The sequence below is a fragment of the Carcharodon carcharias genome, chromosome 7 (assembly GCF_017639515.1).
Source record: "Carcharodon carcharias isolate sCarCar2 chromosome 7, sCarCar2.pri, whole genome shotgun sequence".
Taxonomy (NCBI): domain Eukaryota; kingdom Metazoa; phylum Chordata; class Chondrichthyes; order Lamniformes; family Lamnidae; genus Carcharodon; species Carcharodon carcharias.
Window position 1 is genome coordinate 83,826,863 of NC_054473.1, and position 26,330 is coordinate 83,853,192.

General features: G+C 43.6%; 1 protein-coding gene across 1 annotated transcript in view; it reads right to left on the reverse strand.

Annotated features, from left to right (window-relative positions):
- Positions 1-26,330, reverse strand: part of mst1 (macrophage stimulating 1) — a 227,641-nt gene that overhangs the window by 169,682 nt on the left and 31,629 nt on the right. The window contains exons 10-11 of the mRNA XM_041191641.1: positions 19,865-19,967; positions 13,683-13,819 (exon numbers count right to left, since the gene is read on the reverse strand). Of these exons, the coding sequence (XP_041047575.1) occupies positions 13,683-13,819; positions 19,865-19,967 (240 nt within the window). The remainder of the gene's footprint in view (positions 1-13,682; positions 13,820-19,864; positions 19,968-26,330) is intronic.

Sequence of the window (26,330 nt, forward strand, 5' to 3'; positions counted from 1 at the left end):
TGCACAAGATTAGACTGCTGTTACACAAGTTCACAAGATTATGAGGGGCATGGACAGGGTGGATAGGGAGCAGCTGTTTCCCTTAATTGAGGGGTCAGTCATGAGGGGACATATGTTCAGGTTGAGGGGCAGGAGGTTTAAGGAGGGATGTGAGGAAAAACTTTTTTACCCAGAGGGTGGTGACAGACTAGAATGCACTGCCTGGGAGGGTGGTGGAGGCGGGTTGCAACACATCCTTTAAAAAGTACCTGGATGAGCACATGGCACATCATAACGTTCAAGGCTATGGGCCAAGTGCTGGTAAATGGAATTAAGTTGGTAGCTCAGGTGTTTCTCACGTGTCGGTGCAGACTCGATGGGCCGAAGGGCCTCTTCTGCACTGTGAGATTCTGTGAGTCTGCAATTCTGTGATTCTGCTGTTATGCATGCTCAGCGTCTTGTTACACAAGTTCCAACTGTTGAAACATCAGTTCATACTGCTGTCCACATGTTCAGGCAGCTGTTCCACACATTCAGACACTGCTGCATATGTTCAGACAGTTACACTTGGACTGCAGCTGTACAAATTCAGACTGCTGCTTACACATGTTCAGACTGCTGTTACACACTTTCAGACCGTTGCAACACAAATTCAGAATGCTGTTCCACAAGCTCAGATGGCAATTGCCCAAGTTCATACTGCTGTTACACAAGTTCAGTCTGCTGTTTCACAAGTTCACACTTGTGATACACAAGTTCAGACTGCTGTTACATGAGCTCAGACTGCTGTTACACGAGTTCAGACTGCTGTTACTTGAGTTCAGACTGCTGTTACACAAGTTCAGACTGGCATTACACAAGTTCAGCCCGCTGTTACACAAGTCTAGACTGATGTTACACAAGTCCAGGCTGCTATTTCACAAGTTCAGACTCGTGATTCACAGAATCAGACTGGCATTACACAAGTTCAGACTGCTGTTACACAACTTCAGACTGCTGTTACATGAGTTCAGACTCCTGTTACACTTGTTCAGAATGCTGTTACACAAGTTCAGTCTGCTGTTGCACAAGTTTAGACTTGTGATACATAATTTCAGACTGATGTTACACATGCTCAGACTGCTGTAACACCTGTTGAGATTGCTGTTAAACAAGTTCAAACTGTTGTTTTGCAAGCTCAAACTCCTGTTACACAAGTTGAACCTGCTGTTACACAAGCTCGGACTATTCTTACACAAGTTCCGACTGTTGAAACACCAGTTCAGACAGCTGTTCCACATGTTCAGGCAACTGTTTCACACATTCATACAGCCGTCACACATGTTCAGGTTGCTGTTACACAAGCTCAGACCGCAGGTGCACAAGTTCAAACTGCTGCTACACAAGTTCAGACTGCGGTTACATATGTTCAGGCTGCTGTCATGCACTTTCAGACTATTACAACATAAGTTCAGAATCCTGTTCCACCAACTCGGATGGCAGTTGCACAAGATTAGGCTGCTGTTACACAAGTTCAGAATTCTGCTACAAAAGGTCACACTGCTGTTACACAACCTCAGACAGTGGATGCACAATTTCAGATTGTTAATAAATGAGGTCCGCTTCCTGTTCCACTCATTCTGACTGCTGTTACACAAGGTCAGCCTGCTGTTCCACATGTTCAGAGTGCCGTTACACATCTTCAGACTGCAGTTACAAACATTTAGGCTGCTGTTACACATGTCCAGACAATTATGCACACATTCAGACTATGGTTACAGCTCAGGCTGCTGTTACACAAGTTCAGACTGTTGATACACAATTTCAGACTGCAGTTATTCCTGATCAGGCTGCTGTTATGCAAGCTCAGACTGCTGTTCCACAAGTTCAGGCGGTTGTTACGCATATTCAGGCAGATGTTGCACATGTTCAGAATTCTGTTACACAAGGCCTGACTTTTTTTTATTCATTCACGGGATGTGGGCTTCGCTGGCTGGGCCAGCATTTATTGTCCATCCCTAGTTGCCCTTGAGAAGGTGGTGGTGAGCTGCCTTCTTGAACTGCTGCAGTCCATGTGGTGCAGGTACTCCTACAGTGCTGTTAGGAAGGGAGTTCCAGGATTTTGACCCGGTGACAGTGAAGGAACAGCGATATATTTCCAAGTCAGGACGGTGAGTGACTTGAATGGGAACTTCCAGGTGGTGGTGTTCCCATCTATCTTCTGCCCTTGTCCTTCTAGGTGGAAGTGGTCATGGGTTTGGAAGGTGCTGTCAATGGAGCCTTGGTGAATTCCTGCAGTGCATCTTGTAGATGGTATACGCTGCTGCTACTGTGCGTCGGTGGTGGAGGGACTGAATGTTTGTGGATGTGGTGCCAATCAAGCGGCTGCTTTGTCCTAGATGGTGTCCTGCTTCTTCGGTGCTGTAGGAACTGCACTCATCCAGGCAAAATGGGGAGTATTTTATCACACTCCTGACTTGTGCCTTGTAGATAGTGGACAGGCTTTGCAGAGTCAAGAGGCGAGTTATTCGTCGCACAATTTCTCACCTCTGGCCTGCCCTTGTTGCCACAGTATTTAAATTACTAGTCCAGTCCAGTTCAATGGTCAATTGTAGCACCCCCCCCACGCCAGGATGTTGATAGTGGGGGATTCAGTGATGGTAATGCCATTGAACATCAAGGGGCGATGGTTGGATTCTCTCTTGTTGGAGATGGTCATTGCCTGACACTTGTGTGGCGTGAATATTATTTGCCACTTGTCAGCCCAAGCCTGGATATTATCCAGGTCTTGCAGCATTTGGACATGGACTGCTTCAGTATCTGAGAAGTCGCGAATGCTGCTGAACATTGTGTAATCATCAGTGAACATCCCCACTTCCGACCTTATGATGGAAAGAAGGTCAATGATGAAGCAGCTGAAGATTGTTGGGCCAAGGACACTACCCTGAGGAACTCTGCAGTGATGTCCTGGAGCTGAGATGACTGACCTCCAACAACCTCAACCATCTTCCTTTGTGCTAGGTATGACTCCAACCATCAGGGAGTTTTCCTCCTGATTCCCATTGACTCCAGTTTTGCTAGGGCTCCTTGATGCCACCCTTGGTCAAATGCAGCCTTGATGTGAAGGGCAGTCACTCTCACCTCACCTGTGGAGTTCAGCTCTTTTGTCCATGTTTGAACCAAGGATGTAATGAGGCCAGGAGCTGAGTGGCCCTGGCGTAACCCAAACTGGGCATCAGTGACTAGGTTATTGTTAAGCAAGTGCCGCTTGATAGCACTGGTAATGACCCCTTCCATCACTTTACTGATGATCGAGAGTAGGATGATAGGATGGTAATTGGCCAGGTTGGATTTGTCCTGCTTTTTGTGTACAGGACATACCTGGGCAATTTTCCAGATAGTCAGATAGATGCCAGTGTTGTAGCTGTACTGTAACAGCTTGGCTAGGGGCACAGCAAGTTCTGGAGCACAAGTCTTCAGTACTATTGCCATAATATTGTCAGGGCCCATAGCCTTTGCAGTATCCAGTGCCTTCAGCCGCTTACATGGAGTGAATCGAATTGGCTGAAGACTGGCATCTGTGATGCTGGGGACCTCCGAAGGAGGCTGAGATGGATCATCCGCTCGGCACTCCTGGCTGAAGGTTGTTGCAAATGCTTCAGCCTTATCTTTTGCATTGATGTGCTTGGCTCCTCCATCATTGATGGGGATATTTGTGGAGCCTCCTCCTCCAGTGTGTTATTTAATTGTCCACCACCATTCACGACTGGATGTGGCAGGACTGTAGAATTTCAATGGCTGTGGGATCATTTAGCTCTATCACTTGCTGTTTATGATGTTTGGCACACAGATAGTCCTGTGTTTTAGCTTTACCAGGTTGACACCTCATTTTTTGATATGCCTGGTGCTGCTCCTGGCATGTCTTCCTGCACTCTTCATTGAACCATGGTTGATCCCCTGGCTTGATGGTAATGGTAGAGTGGGGGATATGCCGGGCCATGAGGTTACAGATTATGTTTTGAGTACAATTCTGCTGCTGCTGATGGCCCACAGCGTCCCAGTCTTGAGTTGCTAGGTCTGTTTGAAATCTATCCCATTTAGCACGGTGGTCACAAAACAACACAACACGATGGAGGGTATCCTCAATGTGAAGGTGGGACTTCATCTCCACAATGACTGTGCAGTGGCCACTCCTACCGATACTGTCATGGACAGATGCATCTGCAGCAGGCAGGTTGGTGAGGATGAGGTCAAGTATGTTTTTCACAATTGTTGGTTCCCTCACCACCTGCCGCAGACCCAGTCTAGCAGCTAGGTCCTTTGGAACTCGGCCAGCTCGGTCAGTAGTGGTGCTACTGAGCCACTCTTAGTGATAGACGTTGAAGTCCCCCATCCAGAGTACATTCTGTGCCCTTGCCACCCTCAGTGCTTCCTCCAAGTGGCGTTCAACATGGAGGAGTACTGGTTCATCAGCTGAGGGAGGGCGGTACCTGGTAATCAGCAGGAGGTTTTCTTGCCCATGTTTGACCTGATGCCATGAGACTTCATGGGGTCCGGAGTCAATGTTAAGGACTCCCAGGGCACCTCCCTCCTGACTGTATACCACTGTGCTGCCACCTCTGCTGGGCCTGTCCTGTCAGTGGGACAGGACATACCCGGGGATGGTGATAGTGAAGTCTGTGACATTATCTGTAAGGTATGATTCCGTGAGGATGACTATGTCAGGCTGTTGCTTGACTAGTCTGTGAGACAGCTCTCCCAATTTTGGCATTAGCCCCCAGATGTTAGTAAGGAGGACTTTGCAGGTTCAAAAGGGCTGCGATTGCCTAGGTCGATGCCGAGTGGTCCGTCTGGTTTCTTTTCTTTTTTCTGACTTTGTAGCAGTTTGATACAACTGAGGGGCTTGCTAGGCCATTTCAGAGTCAACCACATTGCTGTGGGTCTGGAGTCACATGTTGGCCAGATTGGTTAAGGATGACAGATTTCCTTTCCTAGGGAGGGTTTTTACAACAATTCATGGTCATCATTAGACTTTTAATTTTGAATTCAAATTCCACCATCTGCCATGGCAGGATTCAGACCTGGGTCCCTGGAGCATTACCCTGGGTCTCTGCATTACTACACCACAGCCTCCCCCTATCTCTGTAATGAACGACTCTATTTAGAAAGTGGAAAAGTTAAAGCGCCAAATGAGGCCATTCAGCCCACCATGTCTGTGCCGGACAGACAAATATGAAAAAGAAACTAGCTGCTCATTATAATCCCACTTTCCAGCACCTAGTCTGTCAACTTGCAGGTTACAGTGCTTAAATGCAGATCCAAGTACCTATTAAGTGAGTTGAGTGTTTCAGCCTCAACTACCGATTTAGACAGTGAATTCCAGATGCCCACCACACTCTGGGTGAATAAGTTTTTCCCCATGTCCCCTCTAATCCTTCCACCAATCACTTTAAATCTATGCCTCCTGGTAACAAGTCTTTCTTGTCTACCCTATCTAGGCTCCTCATAATTTTGTACACCTCAATCAGGTCACCCCTCAGCCTCCTCTGTTCTAAGGAAAACAACCCTAGTCTATCCTCTTTCCTTATAGCTGCAATTTTCAAGCCCTGGCAACATTCTTGTACATTTCTTCTGTACTCTCTCCAGAGCAATTCCTGTAATGTGGTGACCAGAACTGTAGACAAAATTCTAGCTATGGCCTAATCAGCATTTTATACAGTTCCATCATTACACCTCTGCTTTTGTATTCAATACCTCACTTAAAAAAGGAAAGCATTCCATATGCTTTCTTTACTACCTTATCCACATGTCCTGCCACCTTCAGGGACCTGTGGACATGCAATCCAAGATCTTTCACTTCCTCTGTATCCCCCCCATTTATTGAGTATTCCCTTGCTTTGTTTGCCCTCCCCAAATGCATTACCTCACACTTTTCTGGGTTGAATTCCATTTGCCACTTTTTTGCCACTCAACTAAATCATTGATATCATTCTGAGTCCACAGCTATCCTCTTCACTAACAACTACACAGCCAATTTTTGTGCCATCTGCAAATTTCCTGATCATACCTCCTACATTTCATCAAATCATTAATATGTACAACAAACAGCAAGGACCCCAACACTGAGCCCTGTGGAATACCACTGGAAACTGTTTTCCATTTGCAAAAATATCCGTCGACCAGTACCCTTTGTTTCCTGTCACTGAGCCAATTTTGGATCCAACCTGCCGCCTTCCCCTGTACCCCTTTAGATCTCACTTTTCTGACCAATCTCCCCTGTGGGACCTTGTCAAATGCCTTACTGAAATCCATGTAGACAACATCCACTGCAGTACCCTCATCCATCCTCCTTGTTAATTCCTCAAAAAATTCTATTAAGTTAGGAAGGCACGATCTTCCCCTAACAAAACCATGTTAACTATCCCTGATCAATCCATACCTTTCTAAGTTTATGCTGTCTCTCAAAATTGATTCCAATAATTTGCCCACCACTGAAGTCAGACTGACCGGCCTGAATTTTTCTGGCCTATCCCTCGCACCCTTTTTAAATCATGGTACAATGGTCACAAACCTCTAATCCTCTAGTACCTTGCCTGTATCTCGTGAGGATTGAAAAATGATCCTCAGAGCATCTGCTATTTCTTCCCTGGCTTCCTTTAACAGCCTGGGATACAATTAATCTGGCCCTCGTGATTTATCCACCTCCAAGGATGTCAGTCCCTCCAGTACATCCCCTCTCACTATGCTTATTGTATCTAATGTTTCACACTCCTCCTCATTAACTAGGATATCTCTATCATCCCTCTCCATAGTGAAGACCGGGATAAAGTACTCATTAAGAACCCTGCCCACATCTTCAGCATCAATGCACAAGTTACCATGTACATCTCTAATAGGCCCTACCCTTTCCTTAGTTACTCTCTTGATCTTAATGTACTGGTAAAACATCTTTGGGTTTTCTTTTATTTTACCTGCCAATATCTTTTCATATCCTCTCTTTGCTTTCCAAATTTCCATTTTTACTTCACTCCTGTACTTTGTACATTCCTCTAGGCTTTCTACAGTATTAAGTCTTTTATGACTGTCGTAAGCTTTTTTTCTCTGCTTTATCATGGCCTGTATGCTCTGGATAAACAGGGGACTCTAGATTTGGAAGCACCACTCTTTTTCTTTGTGGAGACATGTCTACACTGTGCCTGTAGAATCTCACTTTGGAATGCATCCCTCTGATTTGACACTGCTTCCATTGTAGTAGCTGTATCCAGCCCACTCTCGTCAGCTCACCTTTCAGCTTCGTAAAATTTATCCTCCGCCAATTTAGAACTTTCACTCCTTTGTCCTTTTCCATAATGATGCTAAATCTAACTATATTATGGTCACTACCTCCAAAATGGTCACCCACGGCTACTTCACCCACTTGCCCAGCTTCATTTCCTAAGACTGAATCTAGAATTGTGCCCCCTCTCTTTGGGCTTGATACGTGCTGGCTGAGAAAGTTCTCTTGAATGCAGTTCCCTCTGTGCCCTTCATACTGTTCATACCCCTAATAGGCCCTACCCTTTCCTTAGTTACTCTCTTGATCTTAATGTACTGGTAAAACATCTTTGGGTTTTCTTTGATTTTACCTGCTAATATCTTTTCGTATCCTCTCTTTGCTTTCCAAATTTCCATTTTTACTTCACCCCTGTACTTTCTACATTCCTCTAGGCTTTCTACAGTATTAAGTTGATATCCCCAACAATTACTGCCCTATTGTTTTTGCGCTCAGAAATCTGTCTACATCTATGCTCTTCTAACTCCCTTCTACGCTTTGGGGGTTTATAGTACACTCCTAGCAGTGTGGCTGCCTTTTTTATTCCTGAGCTCAACCCATATGGCCTCATTTGATGTTTCATTTAGTATATCATCCTTCCTCATGGCTGCAATTGATTCTTTAACCAATAATGCTACACCCCCACCTTTTTTATCCCCCTCCCTATCCTGCCTGAAAACTCTATATCCAGGGATGATGAGCTGCCATTTTTGCCCTTCTTTAAGCCAAGTTTCCATTATAACAATCATGTCATACTGCCATGTGTCTATCTGTGGCCTCAGCTGATCAGCTTTGTTTATTGTGCTCCTTGCATTTACATATATACCTTTTAACACTGCCACATTCCTATGCTGTACACTTTCTAACCTGTGCTGTTGCTGTCTTTCACAGTCACTCACTAATTCCCCATCACCTGTTCCCTGCTCTGAATTTGCCCTCAGGTTCCAAACCCCTGCCAATCTAGCTTGAACCCCCCCACCCCCACTCACCCACAACAGCACTAGTCAATCTCCCTGCGAGGATATTTGCCCCAGTCCTGTTCAGGTGTAGGCCGTCTGGCTTATATAGGTCCCACCTACCCCAGAACTGGTCCCAATGCCTCAGAAATCTGATGTCCTCCCTCCTACACCAGTTTTCCAGCTGGTTTAATCTTTCAATTTTCCTATTTTTATACTCACTTGCACTTGGGACTGGGAGTAATTCTGAGATTGCTACTTTAGAGTTCCTGCTTTTCAATCTCCCTCCTAGCTCCCTAAAGTTTGCTTTCAGGACCTCATCCCCTTCCCTACATAAGTCATTGGTACCAACATAAGCCATGACCTCTGGCTGATCGCCCTCCGCTAGAAGAATGTCCTGCAGCTGCTTTGTGACATCTTTGACCCTGGTACCAGGGAGGCAACATACCATCCTGGTATCACGTCTACAGCCACAGAAACACCTGTTTGTTCCCCTAACTAATGAATCCCTAGTCACTATAGCTCTTCCTTTCTTCCTCCTCCCCTCCAGCATAGCTGAGCCTCTCATAGTGCTGCACACTTGGCCCTGACTGCACTCCTCCGAGGAACCAGCATCCTCACCGGTATTCTAAATGGAAAACTGATTGGTGAGCAGGACCTCAGGGGACGCCTGCACTACCTGCCTAATTTTCTTGGACTACTTGGTGGTCACCCATTCTCTTTCTACCTCCAGGCTCTTAAGCTGTGGTGTGACCACCTCTCTGAATGCGCTATCCACATAGCTGTCAGACTCACGGATGCGCCAATTTGACTCCAGCCACTGCTCAAGCTCTGAAACCTAGAGCTCAAGGTTCTGCAGCTGGTGACACTTCCTGAACATGTGGTTGTCTAGGACATTGGGAGCATCCACAACTTCCCACATATTACAGGGTGTGCATTCCACATGACCGAGCTATCCTGCCATGCCTTCAATTTACTTTTTTTATGTTTCCTTTATTTTACTTTAGTTTACTTCTATTAACTTTATATTACTTGGCCCTACTTAATAAACCTTACAAAAAGTACAGTTCCCACTTTATTTTAAACCTTAGGAATAGAATAACCCATAAACACTTGCTAGATACTCACCAGATACTCACCAAACAGCTAGCTCCTTCGCCAACCAATCAAAGTGTGTCTTTCCTGTGAAATCACAATTTGTTTTTTTTCACTCTCCTTTCGAACTCAGTGCGGGCCGGTTCCGAACAGCTGACAGGCCTGCCTCTGCGACTGCTCTTCCCGAAGGTGAGCGATCTCTGTAATATGTGCCACTGTCTCAGTAATGTGGCATACTATCTCTGTAATGTATGATGCTGTCTCAGTAATGTGGGATACTATCTCTGTAATGTATGATGCTGTTTCAGTAATGAGGCATAGTATCCCACATTACTGAGATCGTATGCCACATTACTGAGATAGTATGCCACATTACTGAGACAGCATCATACATTACCGAGATAGTATCCCACATTACTGAGATAGTATGCCTCATTACTGAAACAGCATCATACATTACAGAGATAGTATCCCACATTATTGAGATAGTATCCCACGTTACTGAGATCGTATCCCACATTACTGAGATCGTATGCCACATTACTGAGATAGTATGCCACATTACTGAGACAGCATCATACATTACCGAGATAGTATCCCACATTACTGAGATAGTATCTCGGTAATGTATGATGCTGTCTCAGTAATGTGGCATACTATCTCAGTAATGTGGCATACGATCTCAGTAATGTGGGATACGATCTCAGTAACGTGGGATACTATCTCAATAATGTGGGATACTATCTCTGTAATGTATGATGCTGTTTCAGTAATGAGGCATTCTATCTCAGTAATGTGGGATACTATCTCAGTAATGTATGATGCTGTCTCAGTAATGTGGCATACTATCTCAGTAATGTGGCATACGATCTCAGTAATGTGAGATACGATCTCAGTAACGTGGGATACTATCTCAATAATGTGGGATACTATCTCAGTAATGTGGGATACTATCTCGGTAATGTATGATGCTGTCTCAGTAATGTGGCATACTATTTCAGTAATGTGGCATACGATCTCAGTAACGTGGGATACTATCTCAATAATGTGGGATACTATCTCTGTAATGTTTGATGCTGTCTCAGTAATGTGGCATACTATCTCAGTAATGTGGGATACTATCTCAGTAATGTGGGATACTATCTCAGTAATGTGGGATACTATCTCTGTAACGTATGATGTTATCTCTGTAATGTGGGATACTATCGCTGTAATATGGGATACTATCTCTGTAATGTATGATGCTGTCTCAGTAACGTGGCATACTATCTCAGTAATGTGGCATACTATCTCTGTAATGTGGGATACTATCTCTGTAATGTGGGATACTATCTCTGTAACGTGGGATACTATCTCTGTAATGTATGATGCTATCTCAGTAATGTGGCGTACTATCTCTGGAATGTATGATGCTGTCTCAGTAATGTGGCATACTATCTCAGTAATGTGGGATACTATTTCTGGAATGTATGATGCTGTCTCAGTAAGGAAGCATACTATCTCTGTAATGTGGCATACTATCTCAGTAATGTGGGATACTATCTCAGTAATGTGGCATACTATCTCTGTAATGTATGATGCTGTCTCAGTAATGTGGCATACTATCTCAGTAACGTGGGATACTATCTCAGTAATGTGGCATACTATCTCTGTAATGTATGATGCTGTCTCAGTAATATGTGACCCCCATCTCTGTTAAAAGTGACACTATCTCTGAAATGTATGACACTATAGATGGAATTGTCCCAGAATTGCACTAAGTGTGGTAGAAGGCATGAGAAAAGACATTTTACCTTCCAATCGCAATGGCGGATTTTCATGCTGCACTATCCGCTTCCTGCCTCCTTAATGATGCAGCCACAGGAAACATGTCTCACTGGCGGGCAGCTTCTGAATCACCTGCCACACTGATATCTCACTGTTTCCTCACTCTAGGTGCCATATCTAAACAGCAGCTGTGCACACAGTTATCAGTGCTTCAGCCCAGGCCTGCTCCAGTGAAGCCATGGCCCTGAAAAGCAAACAGAGTTCAATGACCTGTCGCAGGAATGCCTTTTGGAGCCCCTCGTGATGTCCTCTACCCCCACTCTGGCCACAGGAGGTCCAGCAATCTCACCACTGCAGCTTGGCAGGCAGTGGCAGAGGTGATCAGTGCCAATGCTACACAGAAGAGATCCAGTGCAGAAAGAGGATGAATGATCACATCTGTGCAGCCAGGGTAAGGCAACCACCTCATCACTCTAAACTCACACGCTTGAGCCCATCACACATTCACTGGCATCTCATTCACTGCCAGCTCAAGGGGTATCACCACCCATTCTCACTCACACCCTCACACCTCCATCTGGCTTCATCTCCTCTGAAGACTGGCTCCTCAGCCCTCACCTTTTGAGGCCACTCGCACAGATCAATATGTGCCCCCACACACATCCTGGGATACCCACCTTCCCCAATACAGCCCTCACCCTGCAGCATCTTCCCTTGCCTGAGGTCACTTCTCCCCCTTCCCCAAGCAAGCCCTTGCCCTGCAGCCATTGAAAAGTCACTCCTGCCTTATGGTTGGTCTGATAGGTAGGGACCTGCCTGTGAGTCCCCCTCAAAGTGATGTGGTATTGCCTGTGAAACCTGGCGCTGATGACCGCAAGTGCTGCCCAAAGCAGAGTAGGCAAACAAACCTCGAAGTCGCAAGCAAAATACAGCCCACCAAGTGCACATCGCTTATGCTCAGTTGTGAAACATGTCAGCGTGATTGCTCAGATGATCCATCATGGGGGAGTGATTCCGGTGGGCAGGGCTTACAATGAGATATTAAAGTATTGAATTGATGTTCCCAATATGTGTCAGGGGGAAACGCGGCCTGCCATTGACGGGTGGGGCAGGCGATTGCAAACTTGTTTCACAACAGCATAAAATTGATTTTTGGCCTTCTCGTCATATTGTTCCCCTGCCCAACATGATGCCCGATGGCAACGGGAGCGGATGATTCCATCCTATTTCCGTAACGGTGATGTTACCTCTGTATTGAGTGACACTGTCTCTGTATTTTGTGATACTGTCTCTGTATTGTGTGACACTGTCTCTGTATTGTGTGACACTGTCTCTGTAACATGTGACACTATCTCTGTATTGTGTGACACTATCTCTGTATTGTGTGACACTGTCTCTGTATTGTGTGACACTATCTCTGTAATTTGTGACACTATCTCTGTAATGTGTGACACTGTCTCTGTAATGTGTGACACCATCTCTGTAATTTGTGACACTATCTCTGTAATGTGTGACACTGTCTCTGTATTGTGTGACACTGTCTCTGTATTGTGTGACACTGTCTCTGTAATTTGTGACACTATCTCTGTATTGTGTGACACTGTCTCTGTAATTTGTGACACTATCTCTGTAATGTGTGACACTGTCTCTGTATTGTGTGACACTATCTCTGTAATTTGTGACACTATCTCTGTAATGTGTGACACTGTCTCTGTATTGTGTGACACTGTCTCTGTAATTTGTGACACTATCTCTGTATTGTGTGACACTATCTCTGTAATTTGTGACACTATCTCTGTAATGTGTGACACTGTCTCTGTATTGTGTGACACTGTCTCTGTAATTTGTGACACTATCTCTGTATTGTGTGACACTGTCTCTGTAATTTGTGACACTATCTCTGTAATGTGTGACACTGTCTCTGTATTGTGTGACACTGTCTCTGTATTGTGTGACACTATCTCTGTAATGTGTGACACTGTCTCTGTATTGTGTGACACTATCTCTGTAATTTGTGACACTATCTCTGTAATGTGTGACACTGTCTCTGTATTGTGTGACACTGTCTCTGTAATTTGTGACACTATCTCTGTATTGTGTGACACTGTCTCTGTAATTTGTGACACTATCTCTGTAATGTGTGACACTGTCTCTGTATTGTGTGACACTGTCTCTGTAATTTGTGACACTATTTCTGTATTGTGTGACACTGTCTCTGTAATTTGTGACACTATCTCTGTAATGTGTGACACTGTCTCTGTATTGTGTGACACTGTCTCTGTATTGTGTGACACTGTCTCTGTATTGTGTGACACTATCTCTGTAATTTGTGACACTATCTCTGTAATGTGTGACACTGTCTCTGTGCCTGCAACATGGGACACTGTCTCTTTAACATTTGACACTACCTCTGTGTCTATATTGTGAAAAACTATATCCTTTATACAACAATATATTTGCCTGTACTCTGAGATGCCAGCTCTCAAGTAGTTTCCATTTGCACACTGATCACTGCTGTCCTACTTGTATTGTGAAGAGATGTTTGAATTCCTAATCCCCATTCAGCCTGTGAAGAAGAACAGTTGCTCTCTTACTGCAGGTACGGATGGCACAATAATCCCACTGCACTTTGGGATCAGTGGTGTAACACCAGGGCCCGTGACTGTCACCATCAGGGTTTCGACAATAGTTTTTCAGAAGGCCAGCACCAGGGTGGCTCTCAGCACTGACTCTATGGGAAAAGATTTGAAGAAAAATGTCAATAAATTGGCTTCAATACATGGCACAAACAGAATAATATACTCAGCAATGTTGAAATTGACACAAATCCCACAAATAAACATAAACCCTGAAATTACAACTAATCCCTGTAGTATAAAGCATCCAATGAGGTAACAATAATATGTACAAACCTTGAAGTACACACAATCCCCAGGAATGCTACAACCCTGAGAAAATCATTAATCGCAATAACAGACATTTTCCATGAAGATAACATTAATCCCAATAACATGCACAGTCTCTTTGATTAACACCAATCCCAGTAATAAACACAATCGCTGTGATTAACACTAATCTCAGCAATATATATAGTTCCTGTGATTAACACTGATCCCAGTATTATACATAGTCCCTATGATTAAAACGAATTGCAGTAATACACATGATCACTGTGATTAACAGTAACCCCAGTAATACACACAGTCCCTGAGATTAGCACTAATCTCAGTAATTTACATGGTCCCTCTGATTAACACAAATCCCAGTAAAATATACAGTCCCTCTGACTAACATTAATCCCAATAATCTACACAGTCCCTGTCATTAAAATTAATCAATATACACAGTTCCTGCCATTAAACCTAAACCCAGTAAGACACAGTCCCTGTGACTACATTAATCCCAGTAATATACATAGTCCCTATGAGTAACACTAATGCCAGTAATACACAGCACTTGTGATTAACAATAATCCCAGTATTATACATTGATCTTGGGATTAACATTAATCCCAGTAACATAAAGTCCCTGTGATTAACACTAATCCCAGTAATATACATACCCCTGCAATTAACACTAATCCCAGTAATATACACAGTCCCTGTGATTAACACTAACCACGGTAATTCACTCAGTCCCAGTCATTAACACTAATCCCAGTGATAAACACAGTACCTGTCATTTACAGTAATCCAGGAAATACACACAGTCTCTGTGATTAACACTAATCCCAGTAATACGCTGTCCCTGTGATTAACACTAGTCTAAGCAATGTGCACAGTCCCTGTGATTAACACTAACCCCAGTAATAGATACGGTTCCTTTCATTAACTCTCATCCCAGTAATACATTATCCTAGTGATTAACACTAAACCCAGCAATATACACAATCCCCGTGATTAACACTAACCCCGGTGATACACGCAGTCCTTGTGATAAACGCTAATTTCAGTAATCTACACAGTCCCTGTCATTAACACCAATCAATACAAACAGTTCCTACCATTAGCTCTAATCCCAGTAATATACACAATCCCTGTGATTAGCACGAACCCTGGTAATACACGCAGTCCCTTTCATTAACACTAATCCCATACTTTACACAGTCCCTGTGATTAACACTAATCCCTGGATAACACTTACTGTGATTAACACTAACCCCAGTAATAGACACAGTCCCTGTGATTAACATTAATCCCAGTAATCTACACAGTCCCTGTCATTAACACCAATCAATACAAACAGTTCCTGCCATTAACTCTAATCCCAGTAATATACACAGTCCCTGCGATTATCGCTAACCACAATAATACAGCAGTCCCTGTGATTAACATTAATCCTAGTCATTTATACGGTCCCTGTGATTAACATAAATCCCAGTAATACACAATCCCTGTGATTAACACTAATTGCAGTAATATACACAGTCCCTATGATCAACACTAATCCCAGTAATGCACAGTCCATCTGATTAACACTAATTCCTGTAATATATACAGACCCTGTGATTCACACTAATTCCAGTAAAATACACAGTCCATGTCATTAACATTAATCAATATGCACAGTTCTTCCCTTTAGCTCTAATCCCAGTAACGCATAGTCCCTGTGATTAAAAATAATTCCAGTACAATACTCAGTCACCCTGATTAACACTAACCCAGTAAACTACAAAGTCCTGTTATTAAAATTCATCAATGCACACAGTTCCGGCCATTAAATCAAATCCCAGTAATATGCACAGTCCCTGTGATTAGCACCATTCCCAGTAATATACACAGTTCCTGCGATTAACACTAATCCCAGTAATATACACTGTCATTATGATTAAAACTAATTGCAGTATTATACGCAGTTCCTGTCATAACTATAATTCCAGTAATACACACAGTCACTGTGATCAACACTAATCCCAGTCATGCACACATTCCTTGTGATTGACACTAATCCAAGTAATGCAGAGTCCCTGTGATTAACGCTAATCCCTATAATATGCACAGTCCCTGTCATTAATAATAATCCAAGTAATACATGCAGTCCCTGTAATTAACACTAATTCCAATAATACAGTCACTGTGATTAACAGTAATTCCAGTAATATACACACACCTTGTGAGTAATACGAATCCAAATAATGTGCACAGTCCCTATGATTAACACTAACCCCAGAAATACACACAGACCCTGTGATTAATGCTAACCAGGGTAATACATGCAGTCCCTGTGATTAACACTAATCGCAGTAATATACACTGTCGCTGTGACTAATATTGATCGCAGCAGTACACACAGTCGCTGTGAGTAACACTGATTGCTGTAACATACAGTCCCTGTGATTAACACTAATCCCAGTAATATACAGTCCCTGTAATTAACACTAATCCCAGGAATATACAGTCCCTGTGATTATCACTAACCCTAATAATTCACGCAGTCCCTGTGATTAACACTAATCTCAGAAATATACACAGTTCCTGAGATTAACATTAATCCCCGTAATATGCAAGTTCTGTGGCCAGAATCTTCGAGTCGGCGTGTGGGGGGCGGGCCCCACTTGCCAACGCTTAAAATGACATGTGGTGACGTTGGGCATGTGTCCCGATGTCACCGCATGCCATTCCGATTTTCATTTCGGCAGAACTGTCAAAGGCTTATGAAGACTATTTAAAAGCTAATTAAAAGACTTAACGGAGCTCCTGTCTAAACTTAAGGTTGGCGGGCAGGCAAAAAGCCCAGGCAGCCTTCGCATTTTTCATAAAACCTCAAGCGGGGTGAGTTTCATGAAGGATTTTAAACTTGAATAAAAAATGTTAATAAAATTCATAGACATGTCCCAGCTCATGTGACACTGTCCCATGAGGAGTCATGTCTTAAATTTTTTTTCTTTATCTTAATTTTTAAAAATCAAACTAATTTCCCTGATGCTTCAGGGAGATTTCTGCGCTCTTTTGTGCACATGCCTACTCCCCCCGCCCACACAGGGAGCACTCAGCAATTCCGGGTGTGCGTCACGCTGTGCGGTCCTAAATTGGCCCGCACACGTAAAATGGCAGCACACATCCGACTGCGGGTGACAATTGGCTGCGCATGCACCCACCCCCATCCTACTCCCCCAACAGGAAGAAAATTCTCCCCCATGTGACTAACACTAACCCTGGTATAGACACAGTCCCCGAGATTAATTCCAATCCCAGTAATACACAGTCCCTGTGATTAACACCAATATCAGCAATATACACAGTCCCTGTGAGTAAAAATATTTCCACTAATAAGCACAGTCCCTGTGATTAACGCTATTCACAGTTATATACACACCCTCTTTGATTAACACTAATCCCAATAATATACAGTCCCTGTGATTTACTCTAATCCCAGTAATATACACAATCCCTGTGATTAAGACTAATCCCAGTAATATACAGTCTTTATGATTAACACTAACCACGGTAATACACACAGTGCCTGTGATTAACACTAATCCTAGTAATTTACAAGTTCCTGTGATTAGTACTATTCCCAGTAATACACAGTCCCAGTGATTAACACTAATCCCAGTAATACACATCCCTGTGATTAACAATAATCCCAGTAATACACAGTCACTGTGGTTAACACTAATCCCAATAATACACATCCCTGTGATTAACAATAATCCCAGTAATACACAGTCACTGTGGTTAACACTAATCCCAGTAATACATACAATCCCTGAGATTAACACTAATCCCAGTAATACAGTCACTGTGATTATAAACAATCCCAGTAATATACACAATCCCTGTGATTCACACTAATCCTGGTAATACACGCAGTCCCTGTGATTAACACTAATCTCAGTAATATACACAGTCCCTGTGAAAGCATTGATCCCAGTAGTACACACAATCCCTGTGATTAACACTAAACCCAGTGATACACAGTGTCCCTTTGATTAACACGAACCACAGTAATACACTGTGCCTGTGATTAACACTAATCCCAGTAATGCACAACCCCTCAGATTACCACTAATCCCATTAATATACTCAGTCCCTGTCATTAACACTAAACAATCCATACAGTCCCTGCCATTAACTCTAATCCCAGTAATATACAGACCCTGTGGTTAACAATAATTCCAGTAATGTACCTTACCCCTGTGGTTAACACTAATTCCAGTAATACAAAGTCACTGTGATTAACAGTACTCCCAGTAATGTACAGTCACTGTGATTCACACTAATCCAAGTAATATACATAGACCCTGTGATTAACACTGATCCCAGTACCACAAAGTCACTGTGATTAACACTAATCCCAGTAATACACAGACCCTGTGGGTAACACTAACCCCAGTAATACACACAGTTCCTTTGATTAACATTAAAATCAGTAATATGCTGTGCCGATGATTAACACTAATCCCAGTAATGCACAGCCACTCAGAATAAGACTAATCCTAGTAATCTACACAGCCCCTGTCATTGACACTTATCAATACACACAGTTCCTGCCATTGACTCTAATCCAGTAATACACAGTCCCTGTGATTAATAATAATCCAGTAATATACACTATCCCTGTGGTTAACACCAATCATAGAAATACACAGTCCCTGTGATTTAACACTAATCCCAGCAATATAAACAATCCCTGTAATTAACACCAAACCCAATAATATACACAGTCCCTGTCATTGACACTTATCAATACACATAGTTCCTGCCATTGACTCTAATCCAGTAATATACAGTCCCTGTGATTAATAATAATTCCAGTAATATACATTAACCCTGTGGTTAACACCAATCATAGAAATACACAGTCCCTGTGATTAACACTAATCTCAGTAATATTCACAGTCACTGTGATTAACACTAATCCCAGTAATACACAGTCACTGTGATTAACACTTACCCCAGTAATATACATACTCCCTGTGATTTACATTAATCCCAGTAATACAAAGTCCCTGTGATTAACACTAAACCCAGCAATACACACGGTCCCTGTGATTAACACTAACCACAGTAATACATTGTGCCTGTGATTAACACTAAACCCAGTAATGCACAACCCCTCAGATTACCACTAATCCCATTAATATACTCAGTTCCTGTCATTAACACTAATCAATACATACAGTCCCTGCCATTAACTCTAATCCCAGTAATATACAGACCCTGCAGTTAACAATAATTCCAGTAATGTACTTTACCCCTGTGGTTAATACTAATCCCAGTAATACAAAGTCACTGTGATTAACACTAATCCCAGTAATGTACAGTCACTGTGATTCACACTTATCTGAGTAATATACATAGACCCTGTGATCAACACTGATCCCAGTACTACAAAGTCACTGTGATTAACACTAATCTCAGTAATACACAGTCATTGTGATTAACGCTAATCCCAGTAATGCACAGTCAATGTGAATAATCCTTATCCGAGTAACGCACAGCCTTGTCATTAACATTAATCAATACACACAGTTCCTGCCATTGATTCTAATCCAGTAATATACAGTCCCTGAGATTAACACTAACTCTAGTAATATGCACAGTCCCTGTGATTAACACTAACCCCAGTAATACACACAGTCCCTGTGATTAACACTAATCCCAGTAATACTCACAGTACCTGTGGTTAACACTAATCCCAGTAATACACACAGCCCATGTGATTAACACTAACCCCAGTAATACTCTGCTGCCTGTATTAAAGAACCTCTCTAAGTGATGTTCTAATTCCAGTCATTCACTCGAGGATTTTGAACAATGTAATGTTACCGTACCGCGATGCCTGATGTCCATTGAAGTTCCACATCTGGCAAGGGATTCCCTTCCTAGTTTTACTCACAACTCCTCTGTATGTTGTCCCATTTCCATGGTAACAGTCTGTGAAGTGACAGGATTCAGTATAAGTCGGTTACTCTGCTGCTATTTAGGAAGAATTTCAGAGCAACACTCTCAGGATGGCTGCTGCTGAAGAGTATGTATCACCCCCTCCGCCCCCTCCCACTACCCCACTACAGCATAAAGGAAGACTGTCATTGATATAGCATCTTTCATGAGCATATTGTAGTATAAGGGTGTTGGCCATAGCAAGTGATAATGTGGGAAAGGAGGGCAACATGAAGAAATGAAGACTGTCTTGAACAGCAGAATGGAAGAACAGCAGAACAAAGTTGAGGAACTTTGCTGAATTACGAGAAAACTCAAGGCTAAGCAATTGAGCTTCTCAAAGAAAAGGAAAACCTGGTGAAGGACCTTCACACACTACAAGGATCCCTCATGTCAAAGTTTGTTCCTCTGGAAAGTTATGAAGAGAAGCAAAATGAATGTAATGTCACTCTGAACAAATTGAAGAGCCAGTTGGCAGAGAAGACTCAGCAATGTTCCATATTCCAGGAGGAAGCTGAGGGGTACGAGAAAGAGACTGTAGAGCTGAAGAAAACAGTTAAACATTTGGAAGAAAACGTGGGAAAACATTACATTTCCAAAGAGATAGATGAAGAAATGGAAAGCAAGTTTGTTAATACTATGCATGAAAAAGATGAGTGTGAGAAAAATATGATGGGGAAGTATGCAGAGGTCGAACTGCAAAGTGAAAGACTGCAGGAGGAAAAGGGAAAGATGAAGAATCCTTGTGCACAGGAGCAACAAAAAGTAGGAAACCTGCAGCTCCAATTCAACAGTCAGAAAATGAGCTCTCTACCTTTTCTGCAGCATACCCAATTGAAAGAGAAGATGAACATGGTATTGTTAGGCTGAAGAAACAGCTGAATGAAAAAGAGGAGGCATTGAAAGGAAAAGCCATAGAGCTTTCCAAGCTGCCAGTGGATATTGAAACCATGAGCACTGCAATTACAGAACTGAAACAAGACTTTACTGGAGACAGACCTAGCCAACCATGAAACCAAAATGAAGGATAAAGGCAAAGCTCTGTTGCAGACAAAGAAAGAAAAGACAAAAATAAGATTAAAAAAATGTCACCCCAATGCTGAAGAACAAGGAACTGGTAGGAAAAGCACTGGATGCCTCAAACGTATTGAGAACCATTGAGCTGAGGCAATATGTAATGGCTGGAATGAAAATCAAGAACACAGAATGTCAAGAAAATGTTGAACAGGTGTAAGAGAAAGTAGAAGTTCTCACAAAGGACCATGAAGTGTCTTAGAAATAATTAGCAGATGTAGAATTAAAGAATATGGGCTTGAAGGGTAGCACAAAGGAATTAGGCTCTGCTAAGGCAAAACTGTTCAGTGTAGAGAACCAGCTTTCAAATATGGAAGATGAGTTTGCTAATGAAAAGTTAGAACTGGGTGAACTTCAAGTATCAGAAGACTCTAGTAAGTATTGTGAAAAATGCCTGGAACAGGAAAAGGGATTGCTGATGAATCAGAAACATTGGCTGAATGAAGAATTAACAACCAAAACTGTTGAAATTCTTGAACTTCAATCCAATCTGAAGAACCTGAAAGATGAGATATGCAGTGTAAAAGAGCAAACCCAGACTTTGAAAGCAGAAAAGGAAAGTTCTAAGAAACAGTTTGAGGATCTAACGAATTTTTTAAAATCCGAAAGGAACAGAACACCCAGGTGAAGTTGTTCAGCTTGTATAAGGGTTCCACAGATAACTCAGAAACAAAGACAACTGGACCCACCAGAGTAGATGCTGAGCTGAATAAAAAGATTAACCGGCTTGAGAAAGAACTGCAATATAAAGGAGTAAACAAATATTTGGCCAAAATTGTGAAACAAGTGGAAATGAAAATTTCAGGTTTGAAATATCAACTGTCAGGAAAAACATGGCGGACCCCACGGAGAAAGAAAACATGAGTCCACTCTATCAATGAACAGAGTGAACATTCATTCTGGAAGGAACGGGACAAACCCGGTGTCTGAGCAAAGCAAACGGGTTGTCGATAAAGAGAAATTCAATTCCAAACAGCGCAAAAAGCAAATCAGATGATGACAACCAAGTACTGGAAATTCCAAATACTGGAATCGTCCTAGATTTGCACCCAGTGTGATAGCGGGCAGGTAAAATGTCATCCCAAATCCGCTGAGTTAGTTATGTATTCCCGGGAAACAGGCCATTTCGATGGTAGATGGGCTCTCATTCGGTTGCCAGGCCATCGCCACACCGCTTCATCACACCGGGCACCATAGTTAAAGTCCAGTCGCGTGCATGCATCTCAGTGCTTCCAGCCCGAGACTATTGTGGGGAAGATGTCCACGAAAGACAAAAGGACTGCAGCCCGCAGGTTTAATGATGCATCAATCGAGTGCCTTTTGGACACCGTGGAAGCCAACCATGATGTCCTCTACCCCCGCTCTGGCCGCAGGATGGACAGCAGCATCACCAATCCAGCATGGAAGGTGGTGGCAGCAGTGATCAGCACCAACACCTGCAAATGAGGACAACCACCCAGTGCCGCTACAGGATGAATGATCTCCGCTGTTCTGCCAGTGTAACTCGCTCTTCTCATCACTCTTAACACCCACACTCACAAAACCATCACACATCCACAGGGATCTCACACCTCAAGGGACAACACCACTAACTCCCTCACATTTCCATCAGGATCATACCCTCTGGAGTTTGTGTCCTCATCCTGTCCATGGCTCCGCTCACCACACAAACATTTCACTCAGTGCCATGTGTCCTGTTCACACTCTCTCCATCTGTTTCCATGCAGGAGAAGCCTGCTCACACCAGCAGGGAGAGATCCCAGACCGGGGGTGGAGTGGCCCACATTAAGCCTCTCACTCACTTTGAGGAGCAGCCATCACGCTGACTGGTGAGGACGGGGACCGTGCCTGTGGTGACGGTAAGGTCGGCAGCGAACATTCACCTGAGAATCCTGCAACGCATCATCCCTTTCTCAACACAACTGTGAGTGCTCTCTCTCCTGATTTTGACTCTGCTACACTGCACCATTATCTATAATTTGGTTCACAGGGAGCTCTGCCAAGGGACTAATACCCTCATCCAGCCAACTCACCCCTTCCCCCCTTCGCACCCCTCCACCCCCCGGAACCACTTCCTCTGCGCTTAGTCCTCCCACACTCTTGAATTACCCCCCTGTTTAGTCCCTCCCCCTTCCTGACTCCTTCTTCCACCCTGACTTCTTCCACCACCCTTAGTCCTTCCCCCCTCTTGACTCCGTCCAGCTTTACCTCTTCCTCCAGCCTTACTTCTTCCTCCATCCTTACTTCCTCCTCTCTCTGCACTCCTTCCTCCCACAGACTCCCTCCCTGTCACACTTGTCAAGATGAATTCTGCACTAGCGTGTTTTCCTGCCGATGTGGTTGGACGATCCAGTGGTGGGCGGGGTTGATTCCAGCGGCTGGGCTTACAATGATACGTTGGTTCCCGATGTCCAATGGCAGAGAAAGTGGCCGCCTTCGGCGGGCTGAGCAGATGATCGCAAACTGGTTTCACGCATCATGAAACCGATCACGCCATATTGTTTGCTCACACCAGCAAACACGCCCGACACCAGCGGGCACAGAAAATCCCAGCCTACGATTCCAATTCTGAACCAACAAAATCCGCCCAAAGCCACTGAGTCTACCACTATTCCGAAAGTGACAAGAACAGGATCTGGAAGAATTGTAAAGCCTCCAGGCTGTCTGAATTTACAAAGTCAGAGGCTTGGGGGGGTGGGGGGGGGTGGAGAAGGAGTAGCAATGGAAATATGCTTGGGAAAAGACTTGAAGGGGAGGAGTAGTATAATGGTGTTCGGCATAAAAAGGGTTAATGTGAGATTGGATAACAGTACTGTCCACATTATGATGTAGAGAGTCACATGATAGTGGACTGAGTACAGCAGTAGTCTAGCAGAAGCCAACATAGGGAATAGTACCTAGTTAGGGCTATTCTTAGAGATGTATTTAGTTATGAGTTGTTAATAAACACTTAATATTCAATCATATAAGCCTCCAGAACCCTTAGTGAGACACTGAACAAACCTTGCAACACATGTGATATCTTAAAGAGCTTCACAGTCATTGAAATATAGCCCTGGTCCTGATATAACAAACAGGGCAGCCAAGTGACAATCTGATAATGAACAGATCATGTGATTTAGTGATGTTGGTTGAAGGATAAATTGGCCAGGACATGAAGGAATTGCCTGCTCTTCAAAATAGTGCCAAGGGAAACTGCAAATCATGTTGAGCACAAAATGAGAGGCCAGACAGTCCTCACTCATACAGTGCTCTCTCTCTCTCATTCTCTCTCTCTGTCTCTCCATCTGTCTCGGTCTCTTTCTCTCTCTCCATATTGTCAAATTGAAAAGGAGAGTTTCTCTGTTGTGTTTGGTGTTCAGAAATTCCATCAATACCTCCATGGTCGCTATTTTCACATTATATCAGACAGCAAGCCTCTGCTGGGATTATTTGGAGAGGATAAGGCGATACCCCCTATCGCATCTGCTCACATCCAGAGGTGGGCACTGATATTGGCTGCTTACGAATACACTTTTATTCACCGATTTTGAAGCCAGATCACACATGCTGATGTGCTGAGCCACCTCCCCCTGCCAGATAACAACGTGAAGGTTCCAATTCCCCAGGAACTTGTCTTAGTACTAAATTTTTTGGATTCCTCCCCTGTCCAGACCAAACAAATCCATGAGTGGACAAGCCAAGATCCACTTTTATCTCATGTCTGGGAGCAGGTCTTGGATGGATGGTCAGGCGAGCCAAACTCTGATGACATGAAGCCCTATTTCAATCACAGATATGAGCTCACCTGCCAGAGCAGCATATTGCTCTGGGGAATAAAGGTTATTGTGCCCCTGAGAGGGCGAAGGCCATTACTGGCCGAATTACATAGCGCTCACTCTGGCATTAGTAGGATGAAGATGCTTATGCGCTGCTACTTGTGGTGGCCAGGGATGGACGCGGTCATCGAAACCCTAGTCAAAATTTGCCTCCAATGCCAGCAGGTACAAAAGCTACACCCACTTAGCTCCATTGCATCCCTGGGAATGGCCTAGGTGGTTGTGCGCCTCCACGTCAACTACATGGGGCCCTTCTTGGGCATGATGTTCCTTTTATTAATAGGCGCCCACTCCAAGCTGGTGGATGTCTACGATGTCCAGTCACCCATGTCTGCTGCCAACATAAACCATTTGCGACAGAGTTTTGAAGTGCACGGGTTACCAGAGGTGCTCATGTCAGACAACAGGACTGCATTTACCAGCGGGGAGTTCCACAGGTTTATAACCCTCAACAGAATAACTAATATCAAAACCTTGCCTTACCACCTGCCTCTAATGGTTTGGCTGACCTTTTAAACTTTTAAATCCGGGATGAAAAAGCTGGACAGGGATTTCATCAGCACCAGATTGTTATGGTTCCTGTTCGCATACCGGACGACACCACACATGGCCACCAGTATTGCCCCCACTGAATTACTAATGAAGAGATGTCTTCGCACCCGTCTAACTCTTATCAGGCCAAATTTAGTAGGGAGGGTGGAGAGAAGCCAAGAGGCCCAAAAGGCTAGACATGATGGCCATAATCATGAAAGAAATTTCATGATGGGAGACACAGTTCTCGCGAAGAACTTTGGAGATGGGCCCAACTGGCTATTAGGAAAAGTGAGTGCCGTGACAGGACCTTTCTCCTATTATGTGTTGGTAAATGGCCGAATAATTAGACAACACGTGGATCATCTGCAGAAAAGAGATACAATCCCACAAGAAGGAATGCCACCATCATTTGTGTCTGTACCTTAAGTGGAAGAAATGTTGCACGATTTGAAAGTACCGGTGGGGCCTGTTGGACCTGAGAGAGTCGAAGACACAAACGTGCCCACTTCCATTGAAGAGCCTGGTGGACAGTTGACCCCTGAGAAGGGGGTCTTGGAAAAACCGGCCAAGTTTGTTGAACTACGACGCTCGACACGTCCCAGGAAGCCTCCTGAGAGACCTGACTTGTAAATAGTTATTCATGTAAATAATTGGGATGTTGTGAATTTTGTCAATTGTACTTTCAAAGGGGAAGGATGTGGCAAAGTGGAGTGCTATGTACCTTTAAGAGAATGTGGTTAGTTGACCATGTGACTGTATTGACCAATCGTTACACAGCATAGGCTTCTTTGGTAACTGTAAGTCTAGACTGGAGGTGATTAAAGAAGCACTCATGGTGTTAGTGCTCTGTTCTTAGTTCGAATAAACTACCAGTGTTTGTTCAGTTAATCAGTCTCTCTGCCTATATGGTTTCAAGCACCGACTAATCTGC